Source organism: Chrysemys picta, chromosome 10 (genome assembly GCF_011386835.1).
Source record: "Chrysemys picta bellii isolate R12L10 chromosome 10, ASM1138683v2, whole genome shotgun sequence".
Lineage (NCBI taxonomy): Eukaryota > Metazoa > Chordata > Testudines > Emydidae > Chrysemys > Chrysemys picta.
In genome coordinates, this window is record NC_088800.1 from 48771509 (window position 1) to 48798879 (window position 27371).

Below are 27371 nucleotides of genomic sequence, written 5' to 3' on the forward strand. Positions count from 1 at the left end.
CCTTCTTTGGCTGTTCCAAAGTCCTGGTCAGGAACCTCAGGTGATGTGCCCAGGTTTCAAGACATAATAAGCCCCTTCCAAGATTGCCCTAAAAGGTGTACGGCATTCTTTTTTATACTCTCTACAGCAGAGTAAAACATACAATATAGGCTATAATATTTCTGTATAAAAAGAATTTTTTTTGAAGTTTTTATAAAATTAGGAAAAGTGATTACTGTCTTGCAGAACAGTGGTCTGTTTTCAAATCTATATCACTCCAAAAAAACCATCACTCCATATTCAATTGCAAGTGTCTGCAAAATTATCTTTGGGTGGTGAAAGGGAAGGAAGCACAAATGTTCTTCCAGGGAGTTTGTGCAGGAGAATCACACACAAAAATTAACCTACGCACACAGACAAAGACAGTCCTAACAAAACAAGTCCCAACGCTATTAAAATGACTTTTTGTTAGTTATATTATGATTATTACATATTTCATTACTAGATTGTCCCAAATTCCATCCCAAATTGTTTTTATTGACAAGGAGCCACAATTCTGAAAGGAAGAAAGAAAATTGTCCGTTTCTAAAGCTGTCACTCAGCCCTAACTACAGTGGAGTGAACACAGTTGTTATAAACATCTTTTACCTAGCAGATCTGCTCCTTCATCCACATCCCCGATGACTTCCGACCCTGCTGTGGAAAGTTCATGATACAGAGAGTCTGTGTTGATGCCAAAAGCTTTGTTGACAATCCCCTGTGTTGGGCTGTTGTTGGAGGAAATAAAAAGAAGGAATCTTGTTACTTGGAAATATTTTAGATAGAAGATTCCTCTCCTGAATTATCGAACAAAGTAGATCACTGCAATCAAAATACAGATATCTTTCCATTCATTCACTATAGGAGACCGTGGACTTACTATGTAAGGGATAAATATACCTTACTCCTCATATCAAGGACAAGTATCCTTCAGGTTCCTAATATGAAAGATGTACCTCCAGTGTCCCTTAGATCAGCATAGCAGGCCTAGCTCAGATCAACAGATTAATGCGAAACTCCTTTAAAAATCATATTGTTTTATATTTATTATATAAAAACCAGAATGTTTCCTACTAACTGGAGCTCCTAACTCTGATTATTAGTATTCATTTGTTTTATCGTAGATCTTGGAGACCATTCAATCCCACAATTCCATCAGTTCAGGTACATGGCTGGCACCCACTACAATGGTGGGGCCAGATAATTATTTAAAAATTGAAAACAACAACAACGTAATTTCTCCTACAGACGTGAGGGAGAAATTAGCCTGTAGGGATTTGTTTATTCTTTTAGTGAGCATGTGTGCATGGCTATATATGTGTGAGTGGACTTATTTAGGAAAAGGTAAATCAAAGAGATAAACCTTACATTTAGTATTGGAAACAGCAAGGTCTGGGATCTTTTTATCCTCAGTTGGGAGCAAGTTCCAGATTCTTGGTCTGATTCCTGTGAAAGTTCCCTTTCCTGCACACATGAGCCTCCTCCTATTTGTTGACAGTTTCACGGCTCCAATGGAACACAGGTGTTGTGGGAGGTCATGATCATTGAGGGGGATGCAACCTCTCAGGTAACCAGAGTCAATCCCATGGACTGGTTTGAATACTGGAATAAACACCTTGAACTGCATTTTACTGTATTGGGAATCAGTGCAGAAAGTGATATGTTCACAGCTTTCTGCTAAGCAGACAGATGATAATGTTCAGTACCACTGGAACTTATCTCAGGTTTTGTAGCTTCATTCCTAGATATACTACATTTCTGTAATCTAGCCTGGAGGTCATGAATCCATGGGGCACTGTGGTCAGCTGTGACTCACAAAATGAGGCATACACTGCTGGCCATTTGCAAGTCATGCCTGACCAACCTGATTGCCTTCTATGATGAGATAATTGGCTCTGTGGATATGGGGAAAGCAGTGGACGTGATATATCTTGACTTTAGCAAAGATTTTGATACGGTCTCCCACAGCATTCTTGCCAGCAAGTTAAAAAAGTATGGATTGGATGAATGGACTATAAGGTGGATAGAAAGCTGGCTAGATCGTCAGGCTCAACGGGTAGTGATCAATGGCTCCATATCTAGTTGGCAGCCGGTATCAAGCGGAGTGCCCCAGGGGTGTGTCCTGGGGCCAGTTTTGTTCAACATCTTCATTAATGATCTGGATGATGGGATGGATTGCACCCTCAGCAAGTTTGTGGATGACAATAAGCTGGCGGGAGAGGTAGATACGCTGGAGGGTAGGGATAGGGTCCAGAGTGACCTAGACAAATTGGAGGATTGGGCCAAAATAAATCTGATGAGGTTCAACAAGGACAAGTGCAGAGTCCTGCACTTAGGATGAAAGAATCCTATGCACAGCTAGAGGCCGAGGACCAACTGGCTAAGCAACAGTTCTTCAGAAAAGGACCTGGGAATTACAGTGGACTCTCATCCAACTTCTCGTCAACAGTGTGCCCTTGTTGCCAAGAAGGCTAACGGCATATTGGGCTGCATTAGTAGGAGCACTGCCATCAGATAGTGATTATTCCCTTCAATTCGGCACTGGTGAGGCCACATCTAGAGTATTGCATCCAGTTTTGGGCCCCCACTACAGAAAGGATGTCGACAAATTGGAGAGAGTCCAGTGGAGGGCAACAAAAATTATTAGGGGTCTGGGGCACATGATTTACGAGGAGAGGCTGAGGGAACTGGGCTTATATAGTCTGCAGAAAAGAAGAGTGAGGGGGGATTTGATAGCAGCCTTCAACTACCTGAGGGGGGGGGTTCCAAAGAGGATGGAGCTAGGCTGTTCTCAGTGGTGGCAGATGACAGAAAAGACGGTTACTCACCTTTGTAACTGTTGTTCTTCGAGATGTGTTGCTCATATCTATTCCAATTAGGTGTGCGCGTGCTGCGTGCATAATCATCAGAGAATTTTTACCCTAGCAACACCTGGTGAGTCGGCTGTAGAGCTCCCTGGAGTGGCGCCTTCATGGCACTGGATATATACCCCTGCCGGCCCAGTACCCCCGCAGTTTCTTCTTGCCGGCAACTCCGACAGAGGGGAAGGAGGGCGGGTTTGGAATAGATATGAGCAACACATCTCGAAGAACAACAGTGTAGAAGGGTTCGGTTGGGGTCGCCCCTCTCTGGGGTGGCTGGGAGCCAGGCCACCTCACTACTTCGGTCCGGTGAGTCGGGGAATTAGCCGGGTGAGGCAGGAAACAATCAAGGGCTCAGGCCCTCAGGCAGGGGCTGAGCAAATAGTTCAGTGATAGGCCCGGACCTGGGTCAGGGCGGGCAGCAAGCATCCAGTCGGGAGCTCAGGCCCCAGGCAGGGGGTGAGCAAATAGTTCAATATCAGGCCCAGGCCCTGGGTCAGGGCGGGGCAACACAAAGTCTGGAGCTCAGGCCCTCAGGCAGGGGCTGAGCAAAATAGTTCACTATCAGGCCCGAGCCCTGGGTCAGGGCGGGGCAACACAAAGTCTGGAGCTCAGGCCCTCAGGCAGGGGCTGAGCAAAATAGTTCACTATCAGGCCCAAGCCCTGGGTCAGGGCGGGGCCACACACACAGTCAGGAGCTCAGGCCCTCAGGCAGGGGCTGAGCCAATAGTTCAATAACAAGTCCAGGCTCCTGGTTCTGAGCGTCTGGGAAGAGGGGGAGACTGCCACCCGTGAGTGGGATGGCAGGGGGGATGCAGGCCCACCCACTCCACTGCGGAGGGCCGGCTCCAGGCACCAGCTTACCAAGCAGGTGCTTGGGGCAGCCACTTCGGAGAGAGGCGGCACATCCTGCTGTTCGGCGGCCGGTCCCTCACTCTCACTTGGAGCGAAGGACCTCCCGCCGAATTGCCGCGGCAGATCGCAATCGCGGTGGTTTTTTTGGCTACTTCGGGCAGCCAAAACCCTGGAGCTGGCCCTGCCACTGCGTCCCAGCCCGGGGCCCTAACAGCGGCGGGCAGCCTGCTGCTGTGTCAGTGGGGATCCTGGCCACAACACACTGACATCGGCTCTGGGTGTGCCGCAACCAAACTAGGGTCGGCTGCCCCCGGCCTACTTCCTACCTCCCCCTCTAGAAGTACCTGCGTCTAGTTGGTGTCCTCCACAGAATCAAGCACCATGGGCTCCTCAGGGTATTCGGCGAGCGGTAGGCTTGGCAGCTCCTCTGGGTCGCTTCTCACTGGTAGGCTTAACAGCTTCTCCGGGGTCTGGTCGTCATCAGGCCTTGACTGGTATGGCCAGTCCTCGGGTCGGTCACAGGCTGCAGGAGTCTCCCCAGCTGGAGCTAGGCCCCCAGCGTCTGGCTTCTCCAGTGGCCAGGCAGCTTTTGAGCCCTGGGGTGGGGCTTTTATACTTCCTGTCCTGCGCTTTGACCTTTGGGGGGCGGGCGCAGGCTCCAGTGGCTCCGCCCACTTTGGCATCCGGAGGGGCTCGTCCCTCTCTGGGGTGGCTGGGAGCCGGGCCGCCTCACTACAAACAGTCACAAAGGTGAGTAACCGTCTTTTCTTCTTTGAGTGCTTGCTCATATCAATTCCAATTAGATGACTCCCATGCCTTACCTAGGCAGTGGGATCGGAGTGAAGTACTATGGATTGTAGGACCGCTCTACCGAACGCCGCATCGTCTCTGGCCTGCCTAATGATGGCATAGTGCGAGGCAAATTAAGTACTGACAACCAAGTCGCGGCTCTGCAGATCTCCTGAACTGGTATGTGGGCCAGGAATGCTGCCGACGAGGCTTGAGCCCTTGTGGAGTGAGCCGTGATAGAAGGGATCGGGACACCCGCTAAATCATAGCAAGCACGAATACAAGACATGATCCATGAAGAGATCCGCTGGGAGAACACCAGGAGGCCCTTCATCTGGTCCGCTACCACGACGAAAAGCTGCGTCGTTTTCTGGAAAGACTTCGTACACTCAATGTAGAAGGCGAGAGCCCTACGAACATCAAGGGAGTGCAGCTGCTGTTCCTGACTACTGGCATGCGGTTTCAGGTAGAAAACCGGGAGGAAGATGTCTTGGTCGATATGAAAAGACGACACCACCTTGGGAAGGAAGGCAGGATGAGGTCGTAGCTGCACCTTGTCCTTATGGAAGATCATGTAAGGTGGTTCCGAGGTGAGAGCCTTGAGCTCGGAGACACGCCTTGCCTAAGAGATAGCAACGAGGAAAGCTGTCTTCCAAGAGAGGTATAAGAGGGAACATGTGGTCAACAGTTCAAAAGTGGCCCCTGTAAGCCTGGAAAGGACCAGGTTAAGGTCCCATGTGGGTACTGTCTGCCGAACCTGTGGGTAGAGGCCGTCTAGTCCCTTGAGGAACCTACCAACCATGGGGTTGGCGAAGACAGAACGGCCATTCACTCCCAGGTGGAAGGCTGAGATGGCTGCCAGATGAACTCTGATAGAAGATATCGTCAGGCCCTGCCATTTCAGGCTCAGGAGATAGTCCAGGATGAGAGGTACAGACGTTTGGGTGGGGGGCGTGTCATGGAGAGAACACCAGCAAGAGAATCACTTCCATTTAGCCATATATGTAGCCCGAGTGGAAGGTTTCCTGCACCAAACGAGAGCGGAGGAGCTCTGAGTGGCTCAGCCATGCAGCATCCATGCCGTGATGTGGAGGGACCAAAGGTCAGGGTGACAGAGGCAGCCGTGATCCTGAGTGATCAGATCTGGAAAGAGGGGCAGCGGGACTGGGGCATCCACGGAGATCTTCAACAGCGTGGTGTACCAATGCTGCCTGGGCCATGCCGGGGCGACCAGGATCAGACATGTCTTGTCCCTGCGTACCTTGAGCAAGACCTTGTATACCAGGGGAAACGGCGGGAAGGCGTAAAACAGCCAGCTTGTCCACAGAAGCAGGAAGGCGTCTGTGAGGGAGCCCAGAGAGCGACCTTGAAGGGAGCAGAATGCCAGGCATTTCCGATTGCCGTGTGAGGCAAACAGATTGACCTGGGGAAACCCCCACTTCAGGAAGATGGTATAGATCACATCTGGGCATATTGACACTCGTGGGATTGGAAGGATCTGCTGAGGCGGTCCGCCAATGTGTTCTGGACCTCTGGGAGGAAAGATGCCACCAGGTGAATGGAGTGGGCTATGCAGAATTCCCACAGTCGAATGGCCTCCTGACAAAGGGGGGAGGACCGAGGGCCACCTTGTTTGTTGATGTAGAACATGGCCGTGGTATTGTCTGTGAGGACTGCTACACAATGACCATGCAGCTGCTCCTAGAAAGCTTGACAAGCCAGACGAACAGCCAACAACTCTCGAAGAGAGATCTGACTGGGTCCAGAGACCTTGTGTCTGGGTGTCCCCGAGATGGGCACCCCATTCCAGGGCTGACACATCTGTGACAAGGGATAAGGAGGACTGAGGGGTGTGGAATGGAACTCCTTCGCACACCAGCCATGGGTCCAGCCACCATTGAAGGGAGGCCAGGACTCTCTGGGACGGTGACCACAAGGTTCAGGTTGTCTCGGCCTGGGCGATAGACAGATGCCAGCCATGCCTGAAGAGGGCAGAGACATAGCCTGGCATACCTGGTTACATATGTGCAGGAAGCCATATGGCCTAGAAGATTCAGGCACGTTCTCGCTGTTGAGGTTGGGAAGTTTTGAAGGCTCATGATGAGACTCGACAAAGTTTGGAAGCGAGCATCTGGTAGGAGGGCTTGTGCGCACCCCGAGTCCAGGACCACCCCAATAAGTTCTATTCTCTGAGTCGGTTCTAGCGTCGACTTCTCCATGTTGAGGAGGAGGCCTAACTGACGGAACATGAGCATGACTAGTTGGAGGTGAGACTGTACTTGATCCTTGGTACGTCCTTGGATAAGCCAGTAGTCGAGTTACGGGTATACCTATACACGTCGTCGATGGAGGAAGTCTGCCACAACCGCCATACATTTGGTGAACACCCGAGGGGCCGTGGAGAGACTGAAGGGAAGGACCACGAACTGATAGTGTTTGTGGTTGACAACAAAGCGCAGGAAACGTCTGTGTGCTGGATGAATCGCAATGTGGAAATACACAACCTTCATGTCGAGGGCAGCGTACCAGTCTCCAGGATCCGGGGAAGGTATGATGGTGCCCAAGGTGACCATGCGGAACTTCAACTTTACCATGAATTTGTTGAGTCCACGCATGTCCAGGATAGGCTGCAGCCTGCCCTTTGCCTTGGGGATTAGGAAGTAATGGGAGTAAAACCCCCTACCCCTTAGCTCCCTTGGAACCTCCTCAATCGCTCCCATGGCAAGGACCATCCACACCTCCTGGATGAGGAGTTGCTCGTGAGAAGGGTCCCTGAAGAGGGATGGGGAGGAAGGATGGGATAGTGGGAAAAAAGAAAATTGGAGAGAGTATCCCCTTTCCACCGTGCGAAGGACCCAACGATCCATAGTTATGAGCGACCAAGCATGGTGGAAACGGGATAAACGATTCAGGAAGGGTGGGGAAGGATCCAGAATGAGGTCCAGTACACTGTCCTCGGGCATCCCTTCAAAAGTTTTGCTTAGGGCCTGCCGAGGGTTTGGACGGACCCTGGCTCTGCCTTGACTGGTGGTTAGAGAGCTTCCTCCTGCCACCACAGCCCCGCCTCCTGTGAAAATCCTGCCTCGGCCGAGGAGGGGGATAGGATCGTTGAAGCTGGGGCTTAAAGGGTTTTCGTTGGGTAACCGGTCTGTGCATGCCCAACAATTTCATTATGACCCTTGAGTCTGAGAGATTTTGGAGCCTTCAGTCTGTCTTCTGTGAGAACAGGCCTTCGCCCTCGAATTGAAGGTCCTGTAACATCTGCTGAAGCTCCGGCGGAAAAACAGACGCTTGCAGCCAGGTGATATGCTGCATTTCAATCCCTGAGGAAAGGGTGCAAGCAGCGGAGTCTGCGGGTCTAACGAGGCCTGCAAGGAGGTCCATGCCACCGTTTTGCCCTCTTCCACTAGGGCCCCAAACTCCTCACTGGACTCCGATGGAACCAGCTCTTTGAACTTCTGCATGGAGTTCCACAAATTATAGTTATAACGGCCCAGGAGCGCCTGCTGGTTTGCGATCCTGAGCTGAAGTCCGCCCACAGAGTAGACCTTGCGCCTGAACAGATCAAGGCGCTTGGCCTCCTTCGATTTGGGTGCAGGAGCCTGTTGTCCGTGACGCTCCTTTTCGTTCACTGAGGCCACCCCCAGTGAACAGGGCTGTGAGTGATTGAACAAATAGTCATACCCCTTAGAGGGGACATAGTACTTTCGCTCCACCTTTTTAGCCCTCAGAGGAATGGACACAGGTGTCTGCCAGATTGTTCTGGCCGTGGCCTGGATGGTCCGAATGATCGGTAGGGCCACCCTGGATGGAGCCTCTGTTGACAAACCTCTATAACCTCCTCCGCTTGGAGGTTCATGTTATGTGCCACCCTACATAAGAGGTCCTGGTGGGCATGGAGGTCTACTGGAGGGGGACCCGAAATGGCCATTCCCACTACCACCTCATCCTGTGACGATTAGGAAGAGGCCACGGGAGGAAGAGGATTGTCTGGGGCCTCTTGCTGGGTTATGACCCGTGGATCGGGGCCAGCTACCTCTGCGTCTGGATCAGGCACAGGAGTTGGGAGAGGATCCGGAGGCAGGAGGGACATCCCTGCGGCCTCCATACCCCCAGAAGCAGGATGGTTGACAGTGGCCTCTGGCACTTGCGGCTCAGAAGGGGCTGAGCGAGATGCCCCGGAAGGAGCACCTTGGGCCTGGTGGTACGCCCAAGGCGTCCAAAAGGGCCATTGAGTAGACCCCTGAACAGGACCTTGTCCCTGCACCTGCCAGTGACCAGCCCCAGGGTCCAGGTAGCTGTGGTCCAAGCGGCAGCGGTCCGAAACACGGGATCCTGCATCCGATCCCGTTGAACAAGAGGCAGAACGAGAGGGCCATGGTGGTGCTAAGTGGGATTACGCTGGTTCATGACAGCACGACGTGGATCGGTGCCGCAAGGCTGGAGAGCGGCGCCGGGACCGAGACCAGTGCCGAGGTCTAGACCAGTGCCGGGATCTGGACCTTGTCTGTGACGACGACCACTGACGGGAATGGCATCTGGATCTGGACCTGCTCCTGGATGGAAACTGGCATACAGACCGGTGCCGGGAGTCTGAACGGTGCTGCGAGTATGACCGGTGCCGCGGAGAGCGAACGGCGCTGAAAACGGGAACGGGGCCAGCAGAAGAATAAGGGCTGGTTTGCCCCGTGAAGGTAACCACGCGGACCGGTGCTGGAGCCTTGGACTGTTGAGGCGATGCCGACACGGTCATGGCAATCAGATCCCTTGCAGCCGCAAAAGTATCTGTCATGGAAGGAATCTGGACCTCGACCACGCTGCGAGTCGGGGAGTCCAGGTGCACCGGACTCAATGGCTCCACCCTCGGTGCCGGAGTCAACGGTGCCGAGGCCACTGCCTGTGTTCCCTGGCTTCCGCTGTGGGATGGGGATCTGCAAGCGCATCCGGAAGAGGCAAAGTCTGTTGAGGTGGACCAGCCCTTTCCGGGGGGGCAGGAGGGGGGGGGGAGAGAAACCCCTCACCCCTAAAAACTACAACTACTAGACTAAACTACAACTATGACAACTAACACTATAACACTGTAACAACTGTGTACAAACAGCAATAAGAGCGCTAGGGAGAGTGGAGTGTTGGCTAAACTGAGCTCCACAGTTCCAACAACCGTTACGGGTGGTAAGAAGGAACTGAGGGGGCGCTGGGCCGGCTGGGGTATATATCCAGTGCCATGAAGGTGCCACTCCAGAGGGCTCCACAGCCGACCCACCGGGTGTTGCTAGGGAAAAAATTCTCCGATGATCGTGCACACGGCGCACACCTAACCCTAATTGAAATCGATATGAGCAAGGACTCGAAGAAGGCAGCGGCGCAATGGTCTCAAGTTGCAGTGGGGGAGATCTAGGTTGGATATTAGGAAACACTATTTCACTAGGAGGGTGGTGAAGCGCTGGAATGGGTTACCTAGAGAGGTGGTGGAATCTTCACCCTTAGAGGTTTTTAAGGCCCAGCTTGACAAAGCCCTGGCTGAGATGATTTAGTTGGGGTTGGTCCTGCTTTGAGCAGGGGGCTGGACTACATGATCTCCTGAGGTCTCTTCCAACTATAATCTTCTATGGTTCTATGACGTGGAGTTTTTTTTTATCTCCATGGCTATACTAGCATCTGATAGCACTGAAGAATTGGAGATAAACACCAATGCTGTGGACCAACATATTCTGAGACACACACCCTCATTAGTGGGCAGCAACAAACAGGAAGAGGACCACTTCTGGATTTACCAATTTAATAATTGAAACTTTAGGAAGCATTATGCATGTTAAAACAGCAAATCCAAGGCCCAGTAACCTCAATGTACATTGTCCTTCTAACCGGCAGCCCCTAGTCTGTCTCCTTGGTGCACAGATTTCCTTGACTAAAGGGCTCTCTCCTTGTAGCTGCATCCCTGGGGTTCTTCTCCACTCATGTTCAGACTGATTATTCTTCATCTCATCAGCCACTCTCATGGCCTACAACATACACAACTGGCTCTGCCACAGTGGTGCCTCCTGCTGTTGTTCTCAGAACATTACACATGCCTCTCACACATTCTGGCCATACCGTCCTAAGAGGAAACTTTGCTCCTCGTCCCTGCATCATCCAAATTCTTCATGCCTCCTCCCCTGTCCAGTGCTTGTCCAAATGAAGACCACTCACCATGTGCTGTTTCATAAAATACTTCCCTTTTATTGACTCTCTTCGCCATACATTCATCTAGGACAGGGGTCTCTAAACTACGGCCGCGGGCCAGATCCGGCCCGGGGCTTCCATTTGTCCGGCCCTCCAACCAATAGGGTAGAAGCGAACAGCAGAGTAGGCACCCCGAGCAGGCAGGGGGAGGGGCCACCGGCAGCAGCTCACGCGAGGCTGCAGCACAGCTCACGCGAGGCTGCAGCACAGCTGAGCTGTGCAGAGGGGTGAGTGCCTCTGGGAGCCAGTGTCCCCCTAGAAGGGGAGCCAACTAAGGGGAAAGTTGCTGCTGCAGCCGAGCAGGTACAGGGAGAAGCAAACAGGCAGGCTGCAGCAGAGTAGGCACGCCGAGCAGGCAGGGGGAGGGGCTGCCGGTGTAGTGAAGGATACTGCTCTGCTAGAAACGTGCTACTTATGGTGTACTGAGCATGCTTCACTACACCAGCAGCCGCTCGCCCGGGTTGGGTGGGGTGGAGGGTAGCTCAGCTGAGCTGTGCAGAGGAGTGAGTGCCTCTGGGAGCCAGTGTCCCCCCCAAAAGGGGAGCTAACTTAGGGGAGAGTTGCTGCTGCAACGGACCCCTGCCTCTTAGAGTAAAAATACAAGCCGATGCTTAATTACATCTCCAATAAATGGAGTAAAGAAGATGGAAATTCACAATTTTATAATGGTTAAATTTTAACTACAGCACTAATAGAACCAAACAGTATTTGTATGATACAAATGTGTGAGTTTTTAGAAATAACATTAAAAAAATTATGTGAAATAATTTTTAATGCATTGACAAATATTTTATGTGATTTCCCAGTACCTGCATCGATTAACTTTTATACCTGATTTAGAATTTAATGCAACACTGAGACAGTAAAATAGTGTTGTTTTTTAACAGTTTTGCATATATTTGCATATATTTAATTTTTTTCACAGTTGCTTTGGCACGCGAAGCCCATTAAAAAATCTAATATGACCCTCGTCTCATAAAGTTTGGAGACCCCTGATCTAGGCTATTATATGCCTGGCAGCGGTGATACACCAAAATGAATGGCCTTCAGGCAACCTCCCACTTAAGGGGAAGCTGGTGTTCTAATCAAGCATAAACCATTGAAACAGAGGATTTCACCGTAAAAATCACACATTGTCAAGTGCCAACCTATATATGGCAAACCTGAGAAGGATCTGGATTTTGAAACAGAATTCAGGGCCATCCTTTTACTAGACAATTGGCTTTTTCTCTTTTCTAACACTTCAGCCCATAAGCCCCATACCTCCTTAGTCTGTCCTCTCTCTTTTATCATGCCACCTTCCCTTCTCTCATGGGAGCACAGCAAACTGTACTGACTGAAACCTGTCCAACTGTGAATCATCTGGAGGAGATTTCTAACACAGATTTTGAGCTTGTGTTCTTCCCATGATAACAGCGAGTTTTGTGCCTGAGGGATCCTTCATTCTGCACTAGGCAGAGGAAGCAAGGATCCAATGATTGCTCTTACACCAATGTCTCCACCACATTAACATGTACCATAGTTCTATGCAGCTTTAATTACACAAGCTCTTTAACCCAGAGTCTCTATTCACTTCTCGAGAAGTTACATGAAGGAGAGTAAATAGCATATTTACAAAAGATAAAAGCAAGTACCTGTTTCCAGTGTGCTCCAGTCGGGGGTCCTGGCACATGTCCAGCTCTGGCGTAGAGTCTACGATATCCTGAACATCAGACCATTCATCACTGCTACCCATTCCTACAGAAGATAATGCACAGATAAGAGACAGATCCAGAAGAAAAGAAGGCCAACAGTTGTTTCACTCTAGGGACTGTATTCTCTGACTGGTCTTAAGCCTCTTTGGGTATCAAAAAGGATCATGGGGAGCACTCTCAAGATTGCTATGGTACCATGTGCAAGGTGTTAAAAAAGTTAGAGTGTAGATGGATTTCTAGTGAGTCACAAACTACAGCTGGAAAGGCGTGTTTCAAAATTCCTGGGTAAAGGTAGAGGTGGGATCTACCATCATGAATAGGTGTGAGAAATAGGGGATTCTTGGAAGCGTGCCAGTGGCAATACCATCAGCCAGTGGGGTAACTAGGCTGGGGTAATGAAGTACTTCTGGATATTAAACTTTTAAAATAGCTCCAGAATTCTAAAGGTAAAATTGTTTTAAATTATCAGAGGGGTAGCCGTGTTAGTCTGAATCTGTAAAAAGCAACAGAGGGTCCTGTGGCACCTTTAAGACTAACAGAAGTATTGGGAGCATAAGCTTTCGTGGGTAAGAACCTCACTTCTTCAGATGCAAGAAGTGAGGTTCTTACCCACGAAAGCTTATGCTCCCAATACTTCTGTTAGTCTTAAAGGTGCCACAGGACCCTCTGTTGTTTTAAATTAGGTCATCTTTTTTGGGTACAGTTAAGGTCAATTAAGAAAGATTCAACACCAAATAATGTCCTTTTAATCTCTCAGTAAAAACCTCCCTCTCATTTTGCAATATTATAAAAGATATAAAAACATACAGTAATTTAATTTATTATATAACAAAAATTATTAGTGTTATAAATCATGACTGAATCACTTTAAATATACTTGAGTATACAAATTCTCATGCTTACATCTGATTTAACTGTTAATTATAGTGAAATTGTGAAGTGGAAGTAGCAATGTACTGTATACATGCAACCTAATCTGTTTCTAATGTGATGCATGTTCTGGAGTCATTATTTGATGAACGAAGAAAGATGAGGCTCCAAATGACTTATAGAGTATGCAACAAATTAAACTGTTTTAGAACCCAGTCTTGAAGTTGTTCCATACAAGCAGACTCCACATAAGCAACAGGGTCTGCCTACACAGAAATTCTTGCAGGATCCAGGCCCGAGTTCATAAACAACACTAGAATTTCAACTGCACTAGATTTGGGGTTTATTGACCCTGTAAAACAGCTTCAGTGTTGGAATACAGTAACTCCACTTAAAGTCATCCCAATTAATGTTGTTTCGTTGTTACGTTGCTGATAAATTAGAGAACATGCTTGTTTAAAGTTGTGCAATGCTCCCTTATAACACTGTTTGGCAGCTGCCTGCTTTGTTCACTGCTTGCAGAAAGAGCAGCCCATTGGAGGTAGCTAGTGGGGGCTTGGAACCAGGGTGGACAGGCAGCCCCTCATCAGCTCCCCGCTCCCCTAAGTTCCCTGTGCGGCAGCCGCCCAGCAGGCTATCAATTGCCGGCAGTTCAGCTGTCCCTCCCCCCACTGCCATGTGCTGCTCCTGCCCTCTGCCTTGGAGCTGCTCCCGGGAGCCTCTTGCTTGCTGTGTGGGGCGGGGGGGGGAGAGGGGAAAGAGGGGGGGCTAATATCAGGGTGTCCCCCTCCCCCGTGCCCCTGCCTGCTTACCCCATCTCCATGGGGGGGGGGGGACACACATGACAGGGCTCAGGACGGAGGGAGCGTGCTGGCAGCAGCTGCTGTCTCAACTTCCTGGTCTACTTAAAAAGAATCTACTTAGAGAAGTTCAGCGTACTTAAAGGGGCAATGCGCATCACACACACACACACACACACACACACACACACACACACACACACACACACACACACACACACACACACACACACAGTGCGTATCTCTGTCTGCCATGCTGTCTCCCCTCCTTCCATTCGTGCTGCCTTGAAGAGTATGAGGCTACATTAACAACAATGTGCCCTTGAGGGATCAGCCAAGTTCATCATTTAGCAGTAAGGCATTCCCTGGGAAATAGCCCACCCTCTGACTCCACCACCTCAACCAAGCTTCACAATCATCATTGCTGTGTACAGTATTAAATTATTTGTTTAAAACTTATGCTGTGTATACATATATATAATATAGTCTTTTGTCTGGTGAAAAAAAATTCCCTGGACCCTAACCCCCCCATTTACATTAATTCTTATGGGGAAATTGGATTTGCTTAACATCATTTTGCTTAAAGTCACATTTTTCAGAAACATAACTACAACGTTAAGCGAGGAGTTACTGTATACAAAACCCATGATACCTTTATAGTATTCATTTCATTGCTTCAGGTTATCAATGTGCAACACTTGGCAACATTCGTCACATTTTAAGACAAAACATGGTGTGCATCTGTTGCCAGAACAGGGCTCCTTATACCAATGGTTCTCAAGTTTCTAAATTTTAAAAAAAGTTGAGGAAGATTTCCCCAAACATTGAAAATGATTATGATTTTACAAGGAAAATCCAGCCCCTCTCCACTCCTTTTGGAACACTGGACCTCGGTTTCAGAAACCTGTCTTCTCCATTCTGCTCTGATGCACTTCTATCACCCACATTTTAACTCTAGCTGCAAAAAACATACAATACTGAAATTTCAAGTCATCCATATTTGCCCCCAGCACTGAGTGCTGCTCCTAGGTTTCATTTATTAAGGACATGGCAGAAATAACAGCTGTGGCAAAAGTTTCAGCTATCAAGCTTAAACATGATCCATAAAAAGGTGTTCAGTTCCTTTGAATTGCTCTAGGGATGTATTAGGAGGAGAGTAGTAAGCAACACACAAGAAGTAATTCTTCTACTCTACTCAGCACTGATAAGGCCTCAACTGGAATACTGCGTCCAGTGGGTACCATGGTGTAGGAAATATGTGGACAAATTGGAGAAAGTTCAGAGAAGAGGAACAAAAATGATTAATGGTCTAGAAAACATGACCTATGACAAAAGATCGAAAAAAATTCTTTGGTTCAGTCTGGAAAAGAGAAGACGGGGCGGGGGGGGGAGGGGGCATGTCAGGAAAATATATCAGTGTTCACATACATAAAAGGTTGTTATAAAGAGGAGAGTGATAAATTGTTCTTATCTACTGAGGACAGGACAAGAAATAATGGGCTGAAATTGCAGCAAGGGAGTTTTAGGTTCAACCTTAGGAAAAACTTCCTGTCAGGGTGGTTAAGCATTGGAACAAATTACCTCAGGAGGTTGTGGAATCTCTAACAAAACACCTGTCAGGGATGGTCTAGATAGTACTTATTCCTCCCTCTCTCAGTGCAGGGGACTGGACTAGATAACCTATTGAGGTTCCTTCCAGTCCTACATTTCTATGATTCTAATATCTTCAACAGAGTTATAGTAGGGATGAATTAGCCTCTGTGTATTAAACTATATGACTTTAATATCCAGGCCCCAAATTCTGCCCTCAGATACATGTTGACTTCAGATGGAGTTGTATCCACATATCTGAGGGCAGATTTTGGACCCAGAAGGCTACTGAAGTGTTAATTAGGTTTGATGTTGCACGCACTCCTCTATAATAGCTTAGGAGCTCATGTCCCATTTACCCCAAATTCTAAAGTCTATTTGTGCATGGTAAAAAGCAGCCGATTTTATGCATCCATTATGGACTGACAAGAATCTTCGTTCTCAGGGTCTTTTTTTTCTGGCCCGTTCGTTCAGATACTTTCTCCTAAGCAGTTCACGTGGATCAAATTAATCCAATCCAATGCAATTCCATTAGCCTTCATGGAAATGGAAGACACTCCTCCAGGCTACATTGATGATGATTCCCCAGTACAAACTTTCTAACTAATATCCAGCAGATCTAGCAGCAATTTTACACATGACTATACTGAAAATTATTTAAAGTGCGTTGGAGCTGCAGCCCTCTGCTGCTTCCTGTAGTGGACTGCAATGTATTTGGCACGGGCAGAGGGAAGACATGCTGCAAAACAGATTTATCCTGAGTGTAAATACACTGTCACTATTGAAATTACACCAGCGATGGCCTCGTATGTTTACTACTAACTTTCTCTTGCTATCAACTTTCTCTTGCTATGAGTCAACAGTGTGACCTTGTAGCCAAGAAGGCTAACGGCATATTGGGCTGCATTAGTAGGAGCATTGCCAGCATACCGAGGGACGTGATTATTCCCCGCTACCCAGCACTGGTGAGGCCACATCTGGAATACTGCATCCAGTTTTGGGCCCCCCACTACAGAAAGAATGTGGACAAATTGGAGAGAGTCCAGCGGAGGGCAACAAAAATCATTAGGGGGCTGGGGCAAATGACTTACGAGGAGAGGCTGAGGGAAGTGGTCCTATTTAGTCTGCAGAAGAGTGAGGGGGGATTTGATAGTAGTCTTCAACTACCTGAAAGGGGGTTCCAAAGAGGATGGAGCTAGGTTGTCCTTAGTGGTAGCAGATGAAAGAACAAGGAGCAATGGTCTCAAGTTGCAGTGGGGGAGGTCTAGGTTGGATATTAGGAAAAACTATTTCACTAAGAGGGTGGTGAAGCACTGGAATGGGTTATCTAGGGAGGTGGTGGAATCTCCATCCTTAGAGGTTTTTTAAGGCCCAACTTGACAAAGCCCTGGCTGGGATGATTTAGTTGGGGTTGGTCCTGCTTTGAGCAGGGGATTGGACTAGATGACCTGAGGTCTCTTCCAACCCTATGGGACGTTGCACTCCATATGTTTTATGGAAATATGCTAATGAGTGTGAATATAATGTAACTGGAATATGCTTCATGCAAAAGGTCTCTTGTAAGGTATCATTACAAAGCTTATAATCTACTGAGTGTATTCATCCTGTATGTATGTATGTATGTATGTATGTATCATTCTTGTATGTAAAGCTAGAAATATGAAGTATTACTCTGAAGTCCTATTGTAACTATGCAAAGTGTGGGCCATTAATGGTGACTTAGGATCTTGATGGCTCCCATTAACTAGGAAGGGTAGGAACCCAGAGAGAGAAAGAATTCCCGCCTTGTGCCAAAGATATAAAAGGGGGTGGAACAGAACAAAGGTGACGGCAGTCATGAGAAAACCCCTACTTACCACCTGAGCTGGAACTAACAAGAACTGTACCACGGGAAAGGATTGGGCCCAGACTAAGAAGGAGTCTAGTCTGTGACAGAAACTTATTGGAACATCTCTGAGGGTGAGATTTACCTGTATTCAGGTTCTTAAATGTATTAGGCTTAGACTTGCGTGTTTTGTTTTATTTTTCTTGGTAACTTACTTTGTTCTGTCTGTTATTACTTGAAACTACTTAAATCCTACTTTTTATACTTAATAAAATCACTTTTGTTTATTAGTAAACCCAGAGTATAAGTGATTAATACCTGGGGGAGAAAACAGCTGTGCATATCTCTCTATCAGTGTTATAGAGGGCAGACAATTTATGAGTTTACCCTGTATAAACTTTATACAGAGTAAAACAGATTTATTTGGGGTTTGGATCCCATTGGGAACTGGGTGTCTGGGTGCTGGAGATAGGTGACTTGCTGAGCAGTTTTTGATTAAAGTCTGCAGCTTTGGGGGCATGGACCAGACCTGGGTCTGTGTTGCAGCAGACTAGTGTGTCTGGCTCAACAAGGCAGGGTTCTGGAGTCCCAAGCTGGCAGTGGAAAACGGGCTCAGAGGTAATTCCAGCATGTCAGACGACAGTCCCAAGGGGGTCTCTGTGACCAAAAACATCACACCCTAATAGTCTACGATTCTATGACAGTTCTTGCCAACCCATACAGGCCAGTGATGGAGTGGAGCCAAGACTTCTATGTCTCTCTCCCAGTGCCGATACTTATATTTACTGTGCTGGCTTAACTGACATCATTAAAATGATACTGATTTATTGGTTAGGCACCCAGTATGTAAGTACTTCTTGAGGAACTACATTGCCCTCTGCCAGCCAGGGGAGTGTGATCCTGATAGCAAGCAGGCTGCTAATATAACTACAAAATGGGATTTCAACACTGGCATCCTCAGTCAAAGGCTACAGCACAAGATTTTTCTACTGTTTTGTGGTTTCACTTTGTCAGGAACTCATTTGGGAGCTTTCAGAAGAAATTTCCTCTAAGTCAGTTGCAATAAACTTGGAAATTGGATCCATGTCAATGAATCTTTTTTTTCCCCTCCACAAAGCATCCACTGTCCAAAAAGCAAGCATAGTCCTACTATCAAGCATAAATGAGCATATCACCCACCTTTATTCCCCTACTTCCAACTGTACCCTTAATAAACAGAGAGCATTGTCTTTCAGTTGAACTAAGCTAGTTACTCCTTCAGTCCCTCCAGACCTCTTCTGGTATTTGATTTTACAATGCCCATGTATGCCTTTTATTAAAGGGGGCATGCAACAGGTTGGCTAGCAAAGAATATATACAGAAGAATACACCTGCCATACCTATGCTGACATTCCTCATCTCCTGGGTGACCTGCACTTCCATGTTCCTGCTGTTTCGCTTTTCCCGTGCCCTCTTATTGTTCTTGGCTGTTCCACTGTAGTCACTGATGGGTTGCAAACTCTCGTTTAGGGGTGTGACAGCAGCAGAGGGCACGGATGAGGTTGGTGTGTTGGACTTTGTCCCAGTGGTGCTTGGAGTGGCAGCTGCAGAAGACTGCCCAGATTCAGACATTTCATCATTTGGGCACTATGACAATACAAAGAAGGAGAAAACAGAAAGGAAAAAGTGCATCTATATGTTTCACATAATTCCATATTTACTGGATTGATGAATGCCTTGTAGCAAATTACGGAAAATGAGTACCACAAACTGAACACCCAGAGCTTATTGTGCCTGCTTAGCACTGCAAATGAACAGCAAGTTCCTGTACAGAACTCAGCAAGCAAATCCTACCTGGTATAAATACAGATCCCCCTCTTTTTTTATTACCAACACAGATGGCATTTCAGGTCTTCAGAAGTTACGTGAGATATAAGGTCTACTCATAATGGAATGTGACCTGATTTTCAAAGGTGAAAAACAGCTGCAGCTTCCCTTGACTTCACGGGGATTTATGGGTGCTCAGCACTTCTGAAAATCAGGCCAATGTCTTCCAAGATACCCAGTGCAAGAAGGAAAGCACAATCATTTCTGGAAAGCAATACAGACTTCTATGAAGCGGCTTCATAGATGCTCTGGATCCATCATTACAGTAGTTCATTGGCACAGAACTTGTTTAATAGATTTCTAATGCTACCACTTCATTTGAAGGGACAGGTAAATATTTTTGATACTAGGCAGCTGAAGTAAAGTCAGTATTCAAGCTGAAATGGTCTCACTTCACTAGTAGGGGAGAGCTACATGTCTGTATTAGCTCACGTAGAAGACAGCCAGGCATGGACCCAGGATGACAACACATGTGGTTCTCCCCAACTGGATGAAAGACAGGACTAAGAGTTTAGAAATCAAAAGATGTCATAAATAACCCCTTGAGATGTATTTCCAACCTGAAATGTGCTCAAACCAAGTCCCTGTTCAACATAAATTATGGCCCCATTCCTCATCCTACCACATCCTGAAAAACACAGGAAGCTTTCAAGAATACCACACCATTTGATGCTGCACTCCCTGCTTGTCAATTAAGAAAGCACCGTTTCAGCCGGTTCACCTTCTCATCAGTGACCAATTGGCCTCAGACTCAAATGAGATCTCCCAAGTCTTCTTGGCAGGGTTTCTAACCGTTCACCCCCACTACCTCCCAAGGCCACTTAAAGCATTTCCTGAAAGAGGATAGCAAAGTGAACTTCTAGAGCAACATATTACAATGTTTTCCAGTTGGGTGGAAAAGCTATTTGATATATACCTACCCCCCAATTTCCTTACTATAGTTATCGCCATCCCTATTTGCATCTTCTCTTCTGTGCAGTTGCTAGGAAGTTTCTGCTTCTACTTAGTTTGTTAATTACTCTTTAAAACTAGGTACTACCTTAGGCCTCACAGTCTTGGAACTGTGATGTTGTCTGCACCTCAGTTTTTTGGAAGTCTGTGTTCTACAGTCCTTCTTCCTAACAATTTCATGATGCGACAAAACAGTTCCAAGTGGGATGGGAATGAAGATAGTGAAAAAATGGCAATGTAACCCTTGGCAGCCATGCATTCTTAAAAAAAACAAAAAAAAAACAAAAAAAACAACCATACCCGTTATTGACATACTACTTTAATTAGAAAGACATTGAAGTCTCTCTGTCCATGCTCATTCAAACCAAGTGTCCTGTGCCACACCCATTTCCTGATTATTTACAGCGCAGACACTGAAATTGAATTTGTTTATTTTTTTAAAATGTTGCTATCAAATTTTATCCACTTTTTTTGCTTGACCTTTTTGGATTGTGAGCCCAAACAGCACACCCACTTCTCCTGTATGGATGTTCAGATCATCATCCTGGTGCATTAAATGGTCATTTGTGAAGCTACTTACTGATTTGGGCATCAAATTTGAAATATGGACATTTTACTTAGGCTGCTATATTTGAACATTAGACTTCTCACAACTTTTTAAAATTCCTATTCTGGATGCTTCCATTCTAATGTGCAAGGGCAAAGTATCAAATCAGAGGGTTTCGTGGACAACTCCAATGCATTGGGACTTACGTTACTTTGACAAACACCTGCCACTGCACTCCCAACACTCGGAAGCAAAGGGGCTAAAAATGCATCATTATTCAGTAAAATGTAAATAAAACCACATTCAAAAACACTAAACCAGCAATGCCATGGGTGCTACTCCTATTCCAAAAGCATGTCCCATGCACTGCTGCTTATTTATATAATCCTCCACTCAAAACACACTCATGGGATAACCACCATGGTCTATCACACATCGTCAGTTATGCTTCTTAATTCATAGAATCATAGAATATCAGGGTTGGAAGGGACCTCAGGAGGTCATCCAGTCCAACCCCCTACTCAGAGCAGGACCAATTCCCAACTAAATCATCCCAGCCAGGGCTTTGTCAAGCCTGTCCATAAAAACCTCAAAGGAAGAGATTCCTAGGTAACCCATTCCAGTGCTTCACCACCCTCCTAGTGAAAAAGATTTTCCTAATATCCAACCTAAACCTCCGCCATTGCAACTTGAGACCATTACTCCTTGTTCTGTCATCTGCTACCACTGAGAACAGTCTAGATCCATCCTCTTTGGAACCCCCTTTCAGGTAGTTGAAAGCAGCTATCAAATCCCCCCTCATTCTTCTCTTCTGCAGACTAAACAATCCCAGTTCCCTCAGCCTCTCCTCATAAGTCATGTGCTCCAGCCCCCTAATCATTTTTGTTGCCCTCCGCTGGACTCTTTCCAATTTTTCCACATCCTTCTTGTAGTGTGGGGCCCAAAACTGGACACAGTACTCCAGATGAGGCCTCACCAATGTCGAATAGAGGGAAATGATCACGTCCCTCGATCTGCTGGCAATGCCCCTACTTATACAGCCCAAAATGCCGTTAGCCTTCTTGGCAATAAGGGCACACTGTTGACTCATATCCAGCTTCTCGTCCACTGTAACCCCTAGGTCCTTTTCTACAGAACTGCTTCCTAGCCATTCTGTCCCTAGTCTGTAACAGTGAATGGGATTCTTCCGTCCTAAGTGCAGGACTCTGCACTTGTCCTTGTTGAACCTCATCAGGTTTCTTTTGGCCCAATCCTCTAATTTGTCTAGGTCCCTCTGTATCCTATCCCTACCCTCCAGTGAATCTACCACTTACGTATGGAATATTCTCCAGAGCCAACCAGTCCATTTTGGGACCATCCACTGCAAAACCCTTAGATACAGCCAAGATATTCCTTTTAACCTTCCAGGAACTCTACTAGACACTGCTGAGATATTCCTTCTCCCCCTCTCTACCACCAAATCTCCCTCACTCACTAGCTATCCTATAGTTCAGGGGGTGATCTCCATAACCCTTCACATACAAAAGGATACTCTCCACAGCTACCACTTACCTAGAATCAGACCTGTGAGCCTCTTAAAACTTCAAATGTGTAGCTGTGACCTCCAAAATGCATTGTCAAAGCCCAAAATTCATAGGAGTAATGTGTCACCATGAGCAGTCACAATTCTATTATTTTAACACTGAAAATACAATACATAAAAACAAACCCAAAAAGCATTAAGGACTAAATCTACAAAATATAAAATGTTAAATGTAAAAAAAAAAGGCAAAACAAAACCTAATCTAGTTACAAAAAGCAAAAAAACAATAAATAAAATAATAATAATAATAAATGATAATAATAATGAAAATGTAAAAATATTTAATAATCAGACTCTTGAAGATGAAAAATCAGTTCAGAGAGTTAGGAGAAAAGAGACCAGGCAGGTAAGCTATCAGTGTGCATCTGATAGCAGTGGAACATCAGCTATGTTCCCAACACAGAGAGAACTTAGAGCACCACAAAAGAAAAGCATAATAAAGTCAACAAAGTATTTGCAGCACTGCAATGCATTTCAACGGCCAAGCAAGAGCATTTATTAAATAACACTTAAAGCAGAAAGTACTGCCTAACGGAGAGCAATTAAGAGGTTTGCATGCTGGATACCTCCATCCCAAACAGTGAACCCATTACCCACTTAGTATCCTCCACTACCCAACACTTACTCATGCTATATCTTTTCCACAAGCTATGACTTATTCTGCTTTAGGATATCTACCTTAACAACCTATGCATCCAGGATTTTCCATAACCCACAGCCTAACCCACCCCCCAGAGGCTACCTTCCTTAAACCCAGTGCCCCATATTGAGAAACAAGCAGGGAGAACTGGAAGTCCCTGGCACAGTCAAGGAACTATGATGTGATTGGAATAACAGAGACTTGGTGGGATAACTCACATGACTGGAGTACTGTCATGGATGGATATAAACTGTTCAGGAAGGACAGGCAGGGCAGAAAAGGTGGGGGAGTTGCATTGTATGTAAGAGAGGAGTATGACTGCTCAGAGCTCTGGTATGAAACTGCAGAAAAACCTGAGAGTCTCTGGATTAAGTTCAGAAGTGTGAGCAACAAGGGTGATGTCGTGGTGGGAGTCTGCTATAGACCATCAGACCAGGGGGATGAAGTGGACGAGGCTTTCTTCCAGCAACTAGCAGAAGTTACTAGATCGCAGGCCCTGGTTCTCATGGGAGACTTTAATCACCCTGATATCTGCTGAGAGAGCAATACAGCGGTGCACAGACAATCCAGGAAGTTTTTGGAAAGTGTAGGGGACAATTTCCTGGTGCAAGTGCTGGAGGAACCAACTAGGGGCAGAGCTCTTCTAGACCTGCTGCTCACAAACCGGGAAGAATTAGTAGGGGAAGCAAAAGTGGATGGGAACCTGGGAGGCAGTGACCATGAGATGGTCGAGTTCAGGATCCTGACACAAGGAAGAAAGGAGAGCAGCAGAATACAGACCCTGGACTTCAGAAAAGCAGACTTTGACTCCCTCAGGGAACTGATGGGCAGGATCCACTGGGAGAATAACATGAGGGGCAAAGCAGTCCAGGAGAGCTGGCTGTATTTTAAAGAATCCTTATTGAGGTTGCAGGGAAAAAACATCCCAATGTGTAGAAAGAATAGTAAATATGGCAGGCGACCAGCTTGGCTTAACAGTGAAATCCTTGCTGATCTTAAACGCAAAAAAGAAGCTTACAAGAAGTGGAAGAATGGACAAATGACCAGGGAGGAGTATAAAAATATTGCTCAGGCATGCAGGAGTGAAATCAGGAAGGCCAAATCACACTTGGAGTTGCAGCTAGCAAGAGATGTTAAGAGTAACAAGAAGGATTTCTTCAGGTATGTTAGCAATAAGAAGAAAGTCAAGGAAAGTGTGGGCCCCTTACTGAATGAGGGAGGCAACCTAGTGACAGAGGATGTGGAAAAAGCTAATGTACTTAATGCTTTTTTTGCCTCTGTCTTCACGAACAAGGTCATCTGCCAGACTGCTGCACTGGGCAGCACAGTATGAGGAGGAGGTAACCAGCCCTCTGTGGAGAAAAAAGTGGTTTGGGACTATTTAGAAAAACTGGACGAGCACAAGTTCATGGGACCAGATGCGCTGCATCCGAGGGTGCTAAAGGAGTTGGTGGATGTGATTGCAGAGCCATTGGCCATTATCTTTGAAAATTCATGGCGATCGGGGAAGATCCCGGATGACTGGAAAAAGGCTAATGTAGTCCCCATCTTTAAAAAAGGGAAAAAGGAGGATCCGGGGAACTACTGGCCAGTCAGCCTCACCTCAGTCCCTGGAAAAATCATAGAGAAGGTCCTCAAGGAATCAATTCTGAAGCACTTAGAGGAGAGGAAAGTGATCAGAAACAGTCAGCATGGATTCACCAAGGGCAAGTCATGCCTGACTAACCTAATTGCCTTCTATGAGAAGATAACTTGGTCTGTGGATGAGGGGAAAGCAGTGGATGTGTTATTCCTTGACTTTAGCAAAGCTTTTGATACGGTCTCCCACAGTATTCTTGCCAGCAAGTTAAAATAGTATGGGCTGGATTAATGGACTATAAGGTGGATAGAAAGCTGGCTAGATCGTCGGGCTCAACGGGTAGTGATCAATGGCTCCATGTCTAGTTGGCAGGATAACTCACTAGCAGTGCCCCAAGCGGAGTGCCCCAAAGGTTGTTCAATATCTTCATTAATGATCTGGAGGATGGCGTGGACTTCACTCTCAGGAAATTTGGAGATGACACTAAACTGGGAGGAGTGGTAGATACGCTGGAGGGTAGGGATAGGATACAGAGGGACGTAGACAAATTAGAGGGTTGGGCCAAAAGAAACCTGATGAGGTTCAACAAGGACAAGTGCAGAGTCCTGCACTTAGGACAGAAAAATCCCATTCACTGTTACAGACTAGAGAAGAAGGCTAACAGCATTTTGGGCTGTATAAGTAGGGGCATTGCCAGCAGATCGAGGGACGTGATCATTCCCCTCTATTCAACATTGGTGAGGCCTGATCTGGAGTACTGTGTCCAGTTTTGGGCTCCACACTACAAAAAGGATATGGAAAAACTGGAAAGAGTCCAGCAGAGGGCAACAAAAATGATTAGGGGGCTGGAGCACATGACTGAGAGAACTGAGATGGTTTAGTCTGCAGAAGAGAAGAATGAGGGGGGATTTGATAGCTTCTTTCAACTACCTGAAAGGGGGTTCCAAAGAGGATGGATCTAGACTGTTCTCAGTGGTAGCAGATGACAGAACAAGGAGCAATGGTCTCAAGTTGCAATGGGGGAGGTTTAGGTTGGATATTAGGAAAATCTTTTTCACTAGGAGGGTGGTGAAGCACTGGAATGGGTTACCTAAGGAGGTGGTGGAATCTCCTTCCTTAGAGGTTTTTAAGGACAGGCTTGACAAAGCCCTGGCTGGGATGATTTAGTTGGGAATTGGTCCTGCTTGAGCAGGGGGTTGGACTGGATGACCTCCTGAGGTCCCTTCCAACCTTGATATTCTATGATTCTAAACACTGAACATTTATCTGTGTTACCTGATGGATACACTCATAGCTGAGCACTGTCAGCAAGGCACAATATTTTCTTTCCATTATAAATTGATTTCTTTGCCTGATACAAGATTAACAAATTACAAAAACATACAGTTAGTAACCTCCACTGCCTGAACTCAGAATTCAAGGTTTTTATAGTTTTATTTGAATTTCTGCTGAATTTTCCTGAAATGCAGAGAGTGAGTTATTGATAAACTGCAGACAGCTACGGGTAAGAAGCTTTTAGTCTCTGTGCTACAGAGTACAGGTTAAAACAGCAGCCTCATCAAGTCTATTAAAATGGATGCAACTCCATCTTTCTCCCTACTCTCCCCTGCAAAAGATACACACAATTGACTAAATGGAAATGGAAATGTTATCTCCATTGTCATGGGGATAAACAGTGCATGCAAGCGTTGGTTGGACTGTGTCTCCTAGCAGAGGTGCAGCACAGGCAGTAAGCAAATCAGTTTATACAAAAATGTTTGTGCCATTTCTACATCCCTCCAACCTTGATCATACCAGTGCATTGTGGGACTCTTATCCCAGTTCCCAGCACAGCTCTCCAGAACAGGTGCTTTTGGGAAATTTGCAAATTATCAAGAGATCTGAATGGTATTCTGGGCGTTTTGGCCAAGTCCTATGGTTTCCAGGGTCGGTGTTCCATAACACTTTTATATAATGTTGGGGGTGATGCTAGGGATACAGTTGCTGGGGCTCGTTGCACAATTCAGTTATTGAAAGGAGGAGCACAGCATTGTAGAATGGCGGTGGGAGGGCCAGCAGCACTAGTACAGGTGTAGTGCTGCGACTTCTTGTTCACGCACGCAGATCACCAGTGTAGACTGTGAAGGTGACATAAAGGCTTGCTCCACAGTGGCACAATGCAACCAGCTATGCCAATCACTCTATAGCAGCTGAGTGACTTGTATAAGGACACAAAGCATTTTAGATGCACTGTAGGCATTAGGTGTTGCTACCATCAGTGGTGGTGGCAGCACCTTTTTTGTCTAGTGTACATGAACCCAAAGACAGGAAGATTAAAACAAAGATCAACTTGAAAGGGCAGAGTATGGCACAGCAGCACAGTGCCCAGCCCCATGTGAGACAGAGAGACACAGTTCCAATGACGAGGCAGAAGACTGGCTCCATCATTTCTGCCACCAAATGATTCATAAACAGCATTGGATCTGGGCAAGAGGGGTGCGTAACTTCACACACACACACACACACACACACACACACACACACACACACACAAGCTCCATCAGCAGAAAACACTAACTAGCACGAATTAGAACTGACAAAAATCAGAAAGTGACAAAAAACAGGAGTTCTGTCAAAACCAGTCCTCCACCCTATGTCAAATTTATCTGCATCTGAAGGTCTATCGTCCTCCCCAGGGTTCTG

At 46.8% G+C, this 27371-nt stretch overlaps 1 protein-coding gene across 41 annotated transcripts in view; it reads right to left on the reverse strand.

The window, feature by feature from the left end:
* Window positions 1–27371, reverse strand: part of MAPK8IP3 (mitogen-activated protein kinase 8 interacting protein 3) — a 169664-nt gene that overhangs the window by 67543 nt on the left and 74750 nt on the right. For all 41 annotated transcript variants that reach the window (XM_024110534.3, XM_065559770.1, XM_065559766.1 and 38 more), the window contains 3 exons: window positions 18904–19150; window positions 12380–12482; window positions 628–746 (listed from right to left, as the gene is read on the reverse strand). In XM_024110534.3, the coding sequence (XP_023966302.1) occupies window positions 628–746; window positions 12380–12482; window positions 18904–19150 (469 nt within the window). The remainder of the gene's footprint in view (window positions 1–627; window positions 747–12379; window positions 12483–18903; window positions 19151–27371) is intronic.